Source organism: Limulus polyphemus, unplaced genomic scaffold, assembly GCF_000517525.1.
Source record: "Limulus polyphemus unplaced genomic scaffold, Limulus_polyphemus-2.1.2 Scaffold4482, whole genome shotgun sequence".
In the NCBI taxonomy this organism is placed as follows: domain Eukaryota; kingdom Metazoa; phylum Arthropoda; class Merostomata; order Xiphosura; family Limulidae; genus Limulus; species Limulus polyphemus.
The window spans coordinates 13378-30903 of record NW_013670092.1 but is presented as its reverse complement, the minus strand read 5'-3'; the positions used below and the strand labels follow the sequence as shown (position 1 = coordinate 30903).

The 17526-nt window shown below is 33.2% G+C and overlaps 2 protein-coding genes across 2 annotated transcripts in view; one reads left to right on the top strand and one right to left on the bottom strand.

Annotated features, from left to right (window-relative positions):
* Positions 1–1312, bottom strand: part of LOC106471228 (eukaryotic initiation factor 4A-II-like) — a 35608-nt gene extending 34296 nt beyond the window's left edge. Inside the window, exon 1 of the mRNA XM_022399853.1 lies at positions 1023–1312. Within this exon, the coding sequence (XP_022255561.1) occupies positions 1023–1045 (23 nt within the window). The 5' untranslated portion in view covers positions 1046–1312. The remainder of the gene's footprint in view (positions 1–1022) is intronic.
* Positions 1313–3977: 2665 nt separating this feature from the next.
* LOC106471227 overlaps positions 3978–17526 on the top strand; it is a gene marked incomplete at its 3' end in the record, with an annotated part of 22887 nt that continues 9338 nt past the window's right edge. The window contains exons 1-3 of the mRNA XM_013931818.2: positions 3978–4272; positions 10004–11143; positions 13434–13545. Of these exons, the coding sequence (XP_013787272.1) occupies positions 4220–4272; positions 10004–11143; positions 13434–13545 (1305 nt within the window). The remainder of the gene's footprint in view (positions 4273–10003; positions 11144–13433; positions 13546–17526) is intronic.

Here is a 17526-nt window from a genome sequence, read left to right as displayed (position 1 = left end):
TACATTTGCTGTTAGTGTTAAACTTATATTAAAGTTTCTCTTCATTACCCATTCAAACCGTCTCCAACCATTATTAGTCTCAAAGTGGGTTCCTCATCATCGAATTTGTTTCCCCATGTTCTGACTCGGTCACTAAGCATAGTGACTATCAAAAGACCTTTTGAAAAAGAAAAAAAACAACAAGAAATATAATAAGGTTTTCTTAATATCTTTTTCAATTAATCTTATCATTAGACTGCGGAGTACCTACCTCTGTGTTATAATGTGTAGCATGCTCTCTTATAAATATCAACAGGTGTACATAATAACCAATATTTCAATACTCATTACATTCTTAAATACAGAGATGTTTATATCATCATTCCATTTTATACTGAAGTATCACAGTCAATTATTACAAGTTTCACACTATACTCCATTCAAACAGCTGATATGTACTTTAGTTTATTATCATCCACACAATTTCCTGGCCATTATGAGTGTACCATACCCTTTTAGTTTTACAGGGTAAATGAAATTTTTGAATGGTAAATAATAAAATATCAATAACTCTTCTACACTATGAATTAGATATATCACAATTAATTGATAAACTACTTATTTTAATTAAGTATCCTTTTTTTCAGTAAAAAAAATTACAGCCTCTAGGCTTTATTAATAATAGTAAAAGGTTCATGGTATAATTCCACTGTTAAATATGAAACAAAAAGAGAAAAAAAATCACTAAAGTATTCATATTTCAAATTCTATTGAACACTGGTCCTTACATTTAAGATATGGTAAAAAATACTTGTCAGCTTCACAATATTACTTGTCCCGTTTCACTCAAACTCAGTCACAGTCATGCTTATAATCATATCACACTTCACATTGATTAAAATTTAAATTTCAATGATTTAAAGCAACATATTTTTCCATTATCGTTCTTAAGGAACTTACAACACACTAAGAAACAAAACAGATACAATTTATTATAACAGTTATACTAATACCGTAATGCTTGGTAAGAAAAATTAACATACCTACTATAACCGTAATTCGACATGTCTTCATTTATTACACTTGGGTTCTGCAATATATTGAGATGGCAAGAATGTAATTGCCTCACGGTTGTTTTAAGATTTAAGTTTTTATTAATGACGTTAATAACTAGTTAATCTGAAATATTTTAAATTTCTCAAATTTAACGCAACTTTTGCAAGAAAAACTGTGACTTGCTTTTAAATGGTAACAAATATTTCGCAACGTTAACACGTTTTTTTTTGTTTTTTTTATATAATTGTTTGTTTTTTATACAGGAGTTATCCGCTTACGTCGTAGACCAACCAACGTCAGCGAAAAAATATTTCGATAGAGGGCGTAAGAAGAATGCTTGGAGACGGCCTGAACGGGTAATGAAGAAAAACTTTAATATAACTTTAACACAACAGCAATGTACAACGTTTCGACAAGGTTTTGTAATAGATTATAACTGTTGACAAAACTAGAAAAAGTTGAAAATCCCAAAAAAGCAGTATTTTGCTTATTCAAATTAGAAACAAAACAAAACAAAAAAACAATAAACATAATGTTTGATAAAAATCAAGGGAACTACAAGTGTTTTTCGTTCACATTAATCTTAATTTGTCCATTTCGGATTCGGTGTGTAAAAATAGCATTTCAGATCTATATTTTGTCTCTCACAATTCAATACCCAAGAGGCCTTTTTCATTTCAGATCTATATTTTGTCTCTCACAAATCATTGCCCCCCATGTGGCACAGCGGTGTGTCTGCGTCCTTACAACGCTAGAATCCGGGTTTCGATACCCGAGGTGGGCAGAGCACAGATAGCCATTTTGTAGCTTTGTATCTAATTAAAAAAACAAAACAAACTCGCAATTCAATACTCAAGAGGCCTTTCGTTTAATACCATATCTCGCCAGTTGATTACACCTATTGGTTTCTAGTGCTTTGCTAGCTACCGACGTTGAAATCGTAAACCTTTAATAAATAATCTACTTAAGAAAAGAGGTGTAAGTTCAAGCTCAGAACGGGCCTGAAAGGTCAATGTTCACGGCAGTAGAGTGCAAAAACTAATAATAATTTTATTTTATTGGCGCTGTGACTGTGCTGTTTTTTTGTTCAACATTACAATTTTACATCCTCTAATTATAATAAAGTCTTCATGCTTCGGCAAGTCTTTCAGAGTATTGTTGCCCCCCAGTGGCACAGCGATATATCTGCGGACTTACAACGCTAGAAACCTGGTTTCGATACCTGTGATGGGATGAGCACAGATAGCCCATTGTGTAGCTCTGTGCGTAATTACAAACAAACAAACAGAGTACTGTTTTCTGATTTCGTTAGATTACAGTTGGGAACCAGGTTAGTTGTTATGATATTGTTAGCCTCAAGTCTAATTGTCGTTTGGTTAATTGTATTTAATTCATTTATCCCTGCTTCAATTTCAGTAATGATGTTTTTCATTGTCGACTTTGGTTCTTGAAGTAGAAAAATTTAATCTCATGTGTAGTACATTAAAGTTAATCTTCTAATAAGTGGTGGTGTGATATATTAACAACAGGATCAGATAGCGCTAGGGGGTAAATTGGTGATCCATAACGTTTATACTACTTTTTTTTTTTTTTGTATACGAGAGTTCCGTTCGTTTTCAAGTTTTTGTATTTTCTTTTTCAGTTTGAGTAAATCAGATTGAAGGAACATGAAGGCCACTGTTGTCGGAAGGAAGTTGTTACTGTAGAAGAAGGATTATTTTGTTATTTTTTTCTCGTTTTTTAAATGGAAATAACTAGATTTCTATGGTCATTCTCTGTAGAAATATAGTATTTGTTTGTTAGAAAACATGTTATTTCACTTGTATTGGTACATTTTCATGGACTTCTTGCATTGAGAGTGGTGAACTTGACGACTTTTGGTGATCTTCCTTTTGCCTTCTCCAGGTCCTCTGTGTGTGTTTGTATGTGGCTGACTGACTGATAGGTATTTAGATTAATGCCCTGGGCATTCAGAAAACAACGGATTCTCTTCACCAACAGCACGAATTAAATTGTAAATAGGCTAAAATAGCACAGCGGAAACCGGTGAGATTTAAAATCTAGTGAAGAAACAATGTAAGTGTATGATGTGTTGAAATATGTTAAGAGGATGAGTAGGAGAGAAACAAAGTGATATTACCTAAATGGAATGACATTATGTTGTTAAAAAAGTAGATTGTATGCAGATATGTAGTTTTTCCAGGAATTAGATGTGGCAGCTAAGGGTGTGGGATTGTATAATTAATTAATTCTAATTTTGAAGTTTTTTGAAGGATTTCCTAGCTAAGTAGAAAAGACTATCCTTGATTGTAGGGAATTTGTAAGGATTATGAATATAATAAATTGAAATATAAATTGGTGAATGATAAATGTATTTTATTATTTTCTCCTGGTGTTTTTGTAATCTTTTGAAAAAGGTTTGGTGTTAAGTACAAAGATATATAATAGGTTATTTGTGCTGTATGTATAGAAACCCGATTTTAGCGTCATAAGTCCAGAAACTTACCGCTGAGTCACTGGGGGACTGCAAAAAAAAAAAAAAAAAAAAAAACATCTGGCATGGTAAAAGTGGCCATACAATCGTATTCGATTAAAGGTCTGATAAAAACTTTGAAGCTGGCAAGAAAAGCGCATTTTTAGCAAGTAAAATAAAATTTTTATTATATTACTTCCAACTTTCTATGAGTTGTATGATTTTATCCATTGTTAAGAAACATTTTTCGTACTAACAGAGAAAAATGTAATTGTAAAAAAATATGCGAATGAGAATTTTGTTCATTATTAAAACTAACTTAATATTCTGAAAACTTGGATAAATATTCCCATATTATTTCCAATGTTGGAATCTATTCTTTGACTCACACTTTTTTTACTTTTGTACAGATGGAGCCACAAATGCGTATGTATGTATTTGTTTTCAATGAGGAAGTTACAATTAAAACTGTCAGTAATAAATAAACACACAAACCATCAAAATATCCTCGGTAAAGTATTGACATCTTTATAGCACAGGTATATATATATAACTGACCTCAATGAATATGCGCATTTGAGGAACACCTCATGAATGGGAACATGATTTGCTTAATCTGTAATCACTTCTCGAATATGTATACTCACTGACGTCAAGTAATAAGTCTTTTATCAAGGATAAAGCGTGCAGTTATTACAGTAAGCAAAAAAGATGTTGAAATGGCGCGTTCAAAGAAGAAGCAGCAGCAGCACTTCTTCCGTGGAGTAAGTGTTTCTCATTTTTATGAACTCTGAAATAGACGTTATTTAAGGTCATTTTGTCCTGATTTGTTACTAACTGAACTTAGAGTTTCTGAAAATATGTCAAATACATGAGGAGAAATTTTAAGTTCAATATATTTGATATATTTCACATAGCTCTGTAAATTGAGACTTTACAGCTAAAAGTAACGCTGAACGAATTATAATCCCTACAACTGCAGAGTTTAAGATGTTACAATGAAACGAAGTTTGTTTTGTATTTTATTATTACCCAACATTCCATCATTGTACTTTCCAGATTACATTAATATTAAGCACCAAACATTCTGCAGTGATATAGATTTCATATGCTTTTGTAAACTGAGTTTGTGTATTGTTAAGCACAAAGTTACTGGAAGGAGCCATCTTTGATACGCCCAAAGCAGGGATCAATCCTCCAATTTTAGCGTTATAAACTCTCAATCTTACCACTGAGCCACGGGGAGGGGGGGTAATTTAATTGAGGTGTATATTATAGTGCACAAAGGAATTATTAAGTTCCTATACGTGATAAAAGCGTATTTCACAGCAGATTAGTATATGTGTAGATTTTATATTCTATTTGGATGAGATCGCAACATCATTACAACTGTAACACTATTGGTTCAGATGTGACTTTAAAATTGTCTAGTTCAGAAGAGGCATAATTATTAAGTACTTGGAACATAATTTATTCTTGATAGTCATTCCTTAATATGGGTCCCCCGGTGGGACAGCGGTAAGTTTTTCGGTTTTACAATGCTAAAATCAGAGGTTCGATTCCCCTCGGTGGACACAGTAGATAGCCCGATGTGGCTTTGCTCTAAGAAAACACACACACACTTCTTATTATTATGAAAGAATAAAATCTTATGTATCCAGAACAGTTACTTCTTACCATGGTAAAATAAAACATAATGCCTTACAGGGGATTACTCGTTATTATTGCAGACAAAAATATAATGTTCTACAGGACAGTTACCTGTTGTTTATGTCATAATGAAATATATGTTATATTACAGCACTGTTACATGTTATTATGGCAGAAAGGAATATAACTTACAATACTGTTACCTGTTATTGTGGAATAATGGATTATTAATATAATATTTTACAGTATAGTATAGTTATATAATTATGGAAGAATGGAATAGTGTGCCTTACAAAATAGTTGCTTGACATTTTGAAAGAATAGAAGAGATTAGTCTTACAGGACAGTCACTCGTTGTCATGGCATTAAGAAATGTAATGCATTATAGAAAAGTTACTTCTTATGATAGAAGAATGAAACCTAATGTGTTTGACGGGGTTTACTTGTCATTATTTTAGTATAACAAGCTGAGGCACCCGTCCTACATCTGGGTGCATGAGGATTGAATGTAGGGCTTGAACTAATAAATTAAATCAAAAATTTGTATTTATACTCATAATTTATTTCACACATAATTTACTTTGCACCTACTTTATTCCACATCACATAAATGGTGTTTTGATTACTTTACTTTATTATTTTTACTAATACCTCTCTACAGTCTCTGTGTTTGTTAATACTCTGAGTGCTTCTTGATAGACCACCTTAGAAGTTCTTTCTCCTTCCTGGGCCAAAATAAAGATATTTCTTGGCGATCTTACTCTTGAACATCCAACAAAGAAATGACCATGTGAAAAGGAAGGGATGTTCAGATGTAGCTCTGCTACTTTAAGGGTCTGACCTGGTGCTTTGGTTGCCATTTTTAATGACAAACATGTGAATGTTTGACATTTTTTAAATAAAATAACTCAAAAATCTGCAAGGAAATCTAAAAAAAAATTCAGGAAAACTCAAAATAAGATATTTTTAGGAATAAAAAGTTTGTCCAAACCTGTGGAGTCATTAGCTAAACAACCATATTTTTGCTGTTGGCATAGCCCAAGGTGAGTACAGTTGGCTAATAATCGCCTTATGATATGACCCTTAGTCCAGTGTATCATTCTACCAAGTTTGGTTGAGATTGGTACAAAGACCACGAAGTAGTTCGCGTACAAACAAACGCAATATTTTACAGAATAGAGACTGTTTAATTGTTGTTAATGTCCCCCAGTGGCACAGCGGTATGTCTGCGGACTTACAACGCTAGAAACCCAGTTTCGATACCCGTGGTGGGCAGAGCACAGATAGCCCATTGTGTAGCTTTGTGCTTAATAACAAACAAACAATTTGTTGTTTAGCGCAATAGTGCACAATGGATTATTTATGGTAAGGCCACCGCGGGTATCGAAAACCGATTTTTAGCGTTATAAACTCTCAGACTTACCACTGAGCCACTGGAGGCTAGGCTATGTGAAATTACTTATCTATCATGTTAGAATAAAGGTAATCATAGGCGAAGCTTATGCTATTATATCTCACATGACAGTCACTTAGCAGTATGTTAAGATAAAATATTTTTTATATTTATTATGATTTTGTTTGTTTGTTGTTAAGCTATCTCTGTTCTGCCCATCGCGGGTGTTGAAACTCGACTTTTATCGTTATAAGCCCTGAGCCACCGGGAGGCACTTATTATGGACAATGATAATTTGTTGCAGAGTATACAATTGTTTGTTATGACAAGATGAAATGATAATATTTCACAGAAACTAAGTATTAGAACAGGGCGAAATTATTTTTGTCTAAACCAAATACGGTAATGACAAAATTAAAATAACGGATTAAAAACAGACAGTATAAAGAAGACTATTTTAAATAGTCTTATAAAACTAAAAGTTATAATAAATAAATATATCCAGTCTTCCTCTCAGTTTCTCTTTGTGAGTAATAAAGAGTTTATTGTTTTTAATTTCGCGCAAAGCTACACGAGGGCTATCTGCGTTAGCCGTCCCTAATTTGGCAGTGAAAGACTAGGGGGGAGGTAGCTAGTCATCACCACCCTCCACCAACTTTTGAGCTCTCTTTCACCAACGAATAGTGGAATTGAATGTCACATTATAACGCCCCCACGGCTGAAAGGACGAGCATATTTGGTGGGATGGGGATTTGAACCCGCAGATTGCGAGTCGAGCGCCCTATGCGCCTGTGATAAAGGAAATACTGAATTGTTTTCTAGAAATATGTTAGATTGTTGTTTTTAAACTGAAAACTTCATTTCCTAACAGAAGTAGGAAGTTATTTAAACACACCAAATGTATTTATATATCATGTGTCGTTACAGATTTGTTTAAACGTGTCAGTAGTGATAAAGATTAAAAGTAAAGCTAGTTATTTCTTGTTAATTAGCAGTGATGCATTTCGAACAAATGGCCTAGCGGTTATTCATATATTTCTGGGGGGGTCAGTCAAGATAAACTTATATTTTTTACAGAGAAATATAGCCCAGTAACAGAAAGGGTTAAAATATTTGAACATTCCCAAATGATTTGGTGCAAAAATAAATCCTTAGTTAGCAAAAGGCTACGCATTTTTAATTTTTGAGGCTTATGATACTGATGATATAAGAAATAGTTTCTGCTATAGAATATTATTGTAATGGCACCGAAAAGAGGATACAATACGAGTACTTTCTTTTGCAGTATAATTGAAACATTTCTTAATTTACAGGTCAAGAACCTGGTATTATGATAGTTAAAATAGCATCTTCAACGACAGAAATTTACAGGGTGAAATCGTTGTTTTACACGACAGGCATTTGATGTAGTTCTGATTGTCACTCTCACCCATCTCGTTTTTTTAATCTGAAAAGGGAGTTGTTAGGACCATCTCAAGCATTTGCTTTGTGCTCGAATTTCTTCATTATAGTCAAATATATACCAGCACACATCAGTCAACAAAAATATACATTTTATGACGAGCTGAAAACTGTAATTCGAGCAATACAAGTCTTAAGTAGTCTAGTTAAGTCGACAACATGAGATACAAACCAGCGCAGATAAATGTGGTTTAAGACATAAAAACTGCTGGAGTTACTTTTACTTAACAACATCCGCGGGTTCGAATTCAGCTAGATTTCTGTGTTTACTTCTTCAAAAAAGATTTCATTATATAAAATATATAATCATACACGGATATAAGATAAAAAACTTCCAGAAATATAGTGTTTACTACATACAGAGACGCACGTGCACATGTATTTATACCAACATCCATTATCACGCTAAATGCTGTAGTCCTATCCCAATCTTCGTGACAGTTGTATCAGATTTCTGTCAAGAGTGCAGACCAGCCATAAACTTGGTAAGATTTATATCAGATTTTTAAAGTCCAGTCCCAAACTCGGTGAGAGTTGTATCAGATTTTTTTGCTCAGTAATCCTATTCCAAATTCGGTTATATAAATGTGTCAAATCGGTGTTGTGGAATAAAAGAATATCAAGTCGGGTTAAAATTTTGAGACTTATCAAAAGTTATTAATAAGATATTTTTATTCGGTTTAAAAAACTGTGGTGATTTTTAGGAGTACACTATGCATGTTTTGTTTGTGAAATTTAATTTAACTAGGACATAAGAACAGTACTGTGCATGCAACTGTCATTAGGAAGGTAGATCAAATACTGGTCAGACCAAACTTGTTAAAAAACACACATATATATATATATACATGTGTATAAACTGTTTATGGAGATGTAAATGATACTCATTGGGCCGGGTGTAGCCTAGTTTTAGCTTGCTCAGACTGCGAATCCGAGCATGGGTGTGCTATAAGAGTGATAGACAAATCTCACTACAAGAGTAGCACAAGAGTTGGCGGTGGGTGCCGTTGACTAGCTGACTTTCCACTACTTTATCAGTTCAAAATTAAAACAGCTCTGCGCAGATAGCCCTTTATGTAGTTTCGTGCGAAAACGCTGAAACAAACAAATGAAAAAATTACTTATAAATCTGCTTTTGTTAATGGTATAGCATGGCCTGGTGATTAGACACTCGACTCGTAATCTGCTGGCCGCGAGTTCGAAACCCGCCACCGAACATATTCGCTATTTCAGCTGAGGGAGGGGGCTATAATGTAAAGGTCAATCCAAATTTTCGCTGGTAAAAGAGTAGCCCAAGAGTTGGCTATGGGTAGCGTTAACTAACTGCCTTTCCACTAGTCTGTCACTTCTAAATTAAGGACGGTTAGCACAAATAGTTCTCGAGTAGCTTTGCGCGAAATTCAACAACAACAACAACAAAAAAAAAAAAACCCTTGTTAACAGGAATCGCCTAGAAAACAATCTATTCATTAAGAAAGGTTATGCTGCCTGTATCTCGTATACAAAATTTCGAAGCACTTTTAACTTCACAAAGTGTTACTTTGATTAATTCGATCTAGATATAAAATCTACATAAACATATATATATTTCAGTTACAGGAATTTTCTAATTTCAAAAGGTCAGGAAAGAAACGTTGAATTTGGTTGTTTAATATTCAACAAAATTTAATACTCAACAGTAGAGTTTAATAACAGAAACCAATTTCTAACTGTTGTATTTGTACTGACGTGTATGCTATGTTTATATTGTTAAAACGTGTAAAATCTTTTTTTCATGTGCATAATGAGTTGCTGGATAAATTCATCGCTAATAAATTCTTATTTTGTAATTGGCATTACCAGTAGCATTAGCTTTAATCATTACTTTAAGGCAATGGTAAAAAAATAAAAGTTTCTTATTGTAGAAGAAACAAAATGTATTATATTAATTTGAAACTACAGAAAAAATGCGTATATGCATTCGTTAATCTTTTATCTGGTTTACTTTTCAGCCAAGAAGAAGTGAAGTCATGTTTGCAAATGTTGGATAACATTTTGTTAGAATATGAAGACAGAGAGGTTGGTGTTCCAACCATTTTCAAAGACCGCAGCAATAGACTTTCTTCAAATTTTCAAAGGAAAGACTTCTTCCTACAGGAGAACCAAGATTATCCTACAACACACAGTTTCAAATGTAACGATTCTTTTCGCAGGTTATCGTTAAAATGTGATTCATTTTCCACTTGTCATACCCTAAATGTTTACGAGGATTGCAGTAGAAATGAATTTAGTGCCAGTGGATCTCATAAAATCTCAGTAAAAGAGGGTGGTGGAAAAGATACATCTGAGAAAGTATCCACTATATTGTGCGACAGTGTGTTCTGTGACCAGTCGACATTGAGAGAAGAACAAAACAAACGACGACGTCGAACAGGTGCGGATAACTTTCGAGTTATTCTAAATAGGGACCAGTGGAAAGAAACTGAAACATGTCATAATCTTCCAAAAGTCTTCTCACACAAAACTGTAGATAACAAAAGGAGATATTCAGAAGTTCCAAAAGTATTGCATGACCGTACTAAAAGTACAGGGGAGTCTTCTGAAGATGGAACGTTGTCGGATGACAGTTCCAGCAGAAAAGATATGTGTTCAAAGGAAGACATCAGTAACGATTCTAGTTATCAGGAAATACATGACTTTACTTTGCAAAGAAGGAGGTTTTCATCTGACGAAGTAACTTTAAAAAACGAAAGTTTTAATATTCCAGAAACTGCAGAAAGATCGGGAAGTACCCCACAAGGGTCTTATGAGCAAGACAATGCTTATAGAGAAAATAACTTTTCAGGCGACCTTAAAGAAACTGCAGGAGAGTTACTTGGTAAAGACATTCAACCAGCCAATAATGTTCTTAATATTACGAGTGTTGTCAACGAAACAGAAAAACATAATACTGGAAACAGAGAAAGATCTGTAGAAGACATATTTTCAGATGATGTTGTTGAAAATATTAAATCATCCACCTTACATGAACATTCTCAGGATTACAACATTTCTCACAGCTTAGATCATTTGGACTGCATTGTATCAGCAACAAAACACAGAGAACAAGTTCATTGCTCAGTAACAAACACTACAAAAGAAAACCAGCCCGGGTAAGTGTTATATTTCAACAAGAGTTTCCCTAAAAATACTTATCAAAAAAGGTGTTTATTTTTCAAATTTTTTAAGTGAATTGTTTATTTAAAAAGGGACTTAAATTATAATAAAAAATTAAACTCACCACATAAAATAAAGAATATTGAACATTCATATAAGAAAATAAAGTTAACTAAAATATACATTGATTATGAATATTCTATGCAGATGTTTGTTTGTTTGTTTGGAATTAAGCACAGAGCTATACAATGGACTATCTGTGCGGATTCTAGCGTTGTAAGTCCACAGACATACCGCTGTACCACTGGGGGGCAATATTCCATGCAAAAGAGTAATTAGTGAAAAAAAAAAGTTAAATAAATAATAGATTTTGCTGTCAGCGATTTATGAAGAATCGGTTGTCCTAAAAATTGTTTAATTTCGCCTAGAAAATAATAGCATTTTTGTAACATTTCAAAAGACTTAGAATAACGGTGACTTTTTCACGCATAAGTGACTCTACAAACATATCATGGAATTAGATAAGCTTCAGTTTTATTTAAGTCGCTAGAAACTTACGTAATAACCCTAGCGCGTAAAAAAACGTGATAAAGAATTAAATATATAGTACGAACTAGACGTTTATGTTACCACACCCAAAAAAGTACTAAGTGCGACAGAGTTTATTTTGTTATATTCACAAAGTATGTTCATTTACCATTCTGTATTTATTGAGAAATATTATAGAAATTGCAAGTAAATATATATGCATAACAGGTTAACTCCTAGGACATTTTTATTGTCAAAATCATTGCAGTGGCAGAAATACACTTCAGAGTATACTTATTTTTCCAAATGGTTATCTTTAAGGTAGCAAGTTTGTTTTTGTAGCTTTTATCAACGCCTACTACTTTTACAATTTCATGCGCATATTTGTTTTGAAGTAACAGTTTTTGAGTATACATGTTGAGTAAATCGTACTTTGAATTCGTGTTTTCATTTGGTTATCTAGTTAGAGTCTGTAATGGCGTCATCGTAACTACAAACACCGCATTTCAATATCTTTGAGTTTGATAAAACAACAAATTGTTGATATCAGAATATGCTCTTGAGTTATAGCTGGAGAACGGAAGTCAATGACGGACGTCATCACAGAGCAAGAAAACAGTACATTTGTTTTTGTCAAGTCTAAGCAGTAACCAAAGTTAAGACATAATTATACATGTAAAGTGGGGAAGTATGATTAGGAACTTCGTAAAGTTGATGTAAAAATTAGCCTCATAAATAACGGAAATTCTAACTGATCCTAATAAAAGAAAATTAAACCTAGCGTAAATATTGCGTCACTTAAACTGAATCATTTCACGTTTTAGATGTCTGCTCGTCTGCGAACTATTTCGCTTCTTACATAAACGTCTGTGCGTTCTGATGTTTCAAAACTTGCTTGGGTAACACACGGCCACCATCCACGTATTACATAAGATATATATTTGGGTGTTTTTATTAGAAAACCCTTGAGTTCATAATCCTCTGTTCTAAGCTAGCACTTTTCATATACATGCAGTGGTGTAGTCAAGCCAGATCACTGTTTTTGAGAAGACTGAGTGTAATCTAATACTTTCTTAGTGGTTTCAATGATGAATTGATTAAATAAGGCAAAAATGTTTGTTTAAATTTGGACAAATGAATGAAATATAAATAGAAAACTGAACAAAGATATGAATGATATTTCTTCACTTAAGTCCGTAAACTAAACATAACAAATTGTTGTTTCAGTAGAACTTTAGGCAGAGTAGACATTGTAGATTTGAGAACTTCAATGGATTACAACTGCCTGTTGAAAAAATAAATAGAGATATTATATCTTATATTTTGAGGCCTTCTTCTGGAGAAGACCTGAGTATAGAAGTCGAAACGTCGTCTCCTTTTCTTTTAACGGGCAGTTGCAGTCAATTAAATTTCTCAAAGCTAACATTACACCTTTGTGCTCATCGATTGAAAGTGTTGAAACAGATATTTTGCTATGTTGTTGTTTTTAGATTTACCCGTAACATGAATGAGTTTAAAACATATAACTTTTGATATTTTGAGACATTTATTGAGCACATTTGATATCACAATTAATACGTGAGAACAAAGAGTTACGAATCCAACTCAATGTAAACTGAAATATTGGATCTTCCGAATATCGTATTTTCGAGGGAGTAGTTTTTATACTATAGGTTTGTGTAAGATAAAAGTAAGCGATAGTTCTTTCTTAAACAACCATTCATACCTTATAATGAAAGGAACTTATCTATTTTTCAGAAAATATGACAGCTGCGTAAACATAAATGAAGAAACCTTTGAAGTTTTCGAGTCTCCACCTTGGCCAACAGATGGCACTACAAACACTGATGCTAGCGTCTCAAATTATTCGGTAGTTTACTTATATTTTATTTTCAGTTTTCAGGTTGAATGTTGAGTTTTTTTATTTTTCATAGATCTAAACAATAATTCCTAGATGATATTCTATTTTTTCGATATTAGGAAAAAATATGCCAGCAAAAACTGAACGTAAATAACTACAGATATAGGTGATGAAATCTATTTTAGGCTTTCCAGAAATATTTGTTAAAAATACGTAAATATAATGATTAGATGTTATCTAAGTGCTTATCATTTAAACACCGTTATTATGAAATCCGAATTATATCCAGCTTAAAATGCTGGACTTGCTTACACAATTTAGATTGGAAGAGGGAAAAATAGAATAATTATTTCTAATGCACATATAGAGGCATAATCACTTATATAAGTTCTTGAAAGCTAGCATTTTACTAAGATATAAATGAGGTGTAAAGAGTTAAATTAAATTAAAAAATCACCAGAAAAAAATAGTATATATAATATATATATATATATACATATATTGTATGTATATGTTTAACGCATCATATATAATTCACTGAAAATTTATTATTAGTGTTTGATCATAGTTTTGATTAACTTGGTTTGAACATACTTTCTCTAATGTATTTTACTTGTTAATTCTGTCATATTTTATTAAAGTAATTCAACTATGCCACTACATTGTAGATGGAGTATGAATTAAAAATCTCCGAAATAACAAATTCATTTCGCTCACAAAGTATTTAATACACATTAGCTAGTCAAACAGCGTTCGTAATTGATGAGTACTTATTTTAGTTATTGTAGGTTTGAAGGACAGTTCCTAGTTATGCCTAGAGATTTACATTGAAGTTAGTTGTTGTTGCTGCTGTTCTTATGTAAGATGCTGACCACTGTGAAATTTACAAATTTCATGATGTTCAATATTATAAGCTGAGTTCTAATTTAACACTGCAGTAACCATTTAATGGGGGGGGGGGTCTATCTTTAAAAGCTTTTGAATATTTGTGTTAATTTTATTAAATTAATGGTCAATATCGCAAGTTAAAACGAAAGGATACTTGAAGTATGTATTGTTTTACCATTATTAATGGATAAGAAAGAACTATTCTAAAGATAAGTATACATAATGACGTCAGGCTTTTAATTCTCGGTATTACAGCCTTTCATATTAATACCAGTAGCTACAGCGCAGATAAAATATAAAATACAGATTCAAGTGGATATCGTAAAAATGAATTAAACTTAAAATTTCTACTCAGTTTTTCTGAAGAAGGCAGATATTTTCGAATAAAACCAAGGAAGGATGTGCGCCTCAACGACAACGTTACAAACGGTATTTTAATGCTGACGATCGCACCCATGTAGCATATTCAACGTGTTTAGATAATACCAATAATAAATTAATGACTTTAACTTAAGTTACAGCTGTATAGCATACTTAACATATTCAGATGATACCAAGGGAAGATATTTGTGAGATAACGACCTTCAGTTAAGTCGCACTTATTTTGCATATCAACATTTTCAGATAATACCAACGAAAGATACGTGTGAGTTGACGACCTTCACTTGCGTTGTAACCTTATAGCAAATTCAGATAATACCAGGAAAAGATATGAATCAGTTGACCACCTTCTTTCAATCATATCTATATAGCATATTCCAAATGGTCAGATAATACCTAGGAAATGTATATGTGAGTTGACGACCTTCACATAAGTCGCAACTATATTGCATACTCAATATATTGAAATGATACCAAGAAAATACATGTGTGAGTTGACAACCTTCATTTAAGTGATATATATATATGTAGAATATTCAACATGTTCAGATAATAGCAGGAAAAAAGATATATATATGAGTTGAAGACCTTCACTTACATTGCAATCCTCGCAACTGTTTTTATCTTTTTTTGGGTAACATATTTATTTCTTAACATAATAGTACATACTTATAGTTGTTGTAATCTACTTATTTCTTTCTTTCTCTCTCTCCTTTTTTTTTTTACACAAACAAAGACTTCAGTACATTTACAACTGTATCGTATGTACTCCAGATAAACGTTGGTTTCCGGCAAACACCACCTTATCATCCAGGCAAACAGGACTTTCCGCTTCCCAACTTCCGGAAAATTGAGGACACCATGTACCCTCCTTTTCTTTACTATAATTCTATATTCAAACAACTATAAGTATGTACTATTATGTGAAAAGAGAGACCAAAATTATTCAGTTCAGTAATTTACCTAGGAAGCAGTTAATTTTTTATAAACCACAGAGCACACTGCTTTTAATTCATTTATTCTTATTTTTTCAAATCACATGCAACGTAAATAACATTTTATCATTTGATGTAAAAAATAGCTATTAAAACATCATAAAAAAATGATGTATTTGGTCATCAAGAAATTAATGTCACGTTTTGGAACACTTTCATTAACCTCCCCCCAAAAACGTACATCACCTATAATAGTGTTACGTCTCCGTTTGTTAATTGATTTTCCGTAACTTCGTTCCGACGAAACTTTAGCGACACAAGTCCTTACTTTATAAAACTGGTTTATTCTTTCCGAATACAACTTTACGATACACTTATTTTCAAAAGTCGCTCTGTAACAAACGCTATATCAACGAACGTCAACAATACTTCTGACTGCAGTTCAATTACTCACTACCTACACACACAATATTGTCCGTCACGTTGTCACCCTCTTTTATATACCATACTACTCTATATCTAGTAAATGCTAGAGCATTTGCCAAGGTACAGGATAGTTCTAGAAAGCAGGTGGCGTGAGAATAGTCACGTGATCTTGCTCACTCAACAATAGTTAAACGAACCGTAGTTTTATAATAATTATCAGCTGTTGCCCAATGAAATCAAAATTTCATGGTAAGACTTGATAAATCATATAACTTTCACATACACACTTGTACTTTTAGTTAACCTGCCCAAGTTAACAATAAAACTTTTATCAAAAGTTAATAAGATGTATGTAGTTACCTCAGTTTTAAGAACCTAAAAGGGAATCAACCTCCTTTGAAAATGAAACATTGAAAGTCACGAGAATAATGCCACACAATGAACTAGTTCAGTAGCCTAAACGTCACGTTAGTGTAGCCTATATAATGTGTAAAGTTTAGTATACTCTAATTACTTATAGTGATGACACACATTCGGCATGTAATGCTGTTTGAATACAAGAAGGGGAAACAACGCCTCTGTAGCCACAAAGAATATCAAAGAAGTTTATAGAAATGTTTTGAACGTTCGTAAGTGGCAACGATGGTTCAGCAAATTTTGAGTCTAACCCAAGGCATCACACTCGTGAAATTGCATGTCTCTCATGAAATTATATGTGAACATCTAAGGAATATGGGAAAACTCCATAAAGAAGGTGTTTGCGTGACTCCCGAACTCTCCGATGATAATCGTTTCCAACGTGTGAACGTTGCTTCGTCTCTTCGCGTGAACCATTTTTGGACAGAATTGTCAGTGGTGATGAAAAGTGGATTCTCTATGCGAATATTAAACGCCAAAAACAATGGCTTAGCTCTACACAAAAACTACTTCCGACCCCAAAACCTGGACTCCATCCGGAGAAAGTGATGCTCTGCATTTGGTTGGACATTAAAGGAGTAATTCATTTCGAACTCCTCAATCCACAGCGAACTGTCAAGCGGAGATCTTTAGTCAGCAACTGGAGCGTTTAAATCAAGCCCTTCATCAGAAACGCCCTTCACTCTTCAATCGGAAAGGTGTTCTTCTTCTCCACGACAATGCACGTCCACATGTGGCACGTTTGACGCAATACAAGATTATGGAGTTGGGTTGGGAAGTTCTCCCCCCCCCACACCATATTCTCCAGATATGGCACCATAAGATTACCATATTTTTTGTTCGCTGCAACAACATCTTAATGGGAAAACGTATTCAAATGTGGAAGGTGTTAAATAGGACATCGACATGTATTTTGCTTCAAAGCCAAGTGATTTCTTTAATC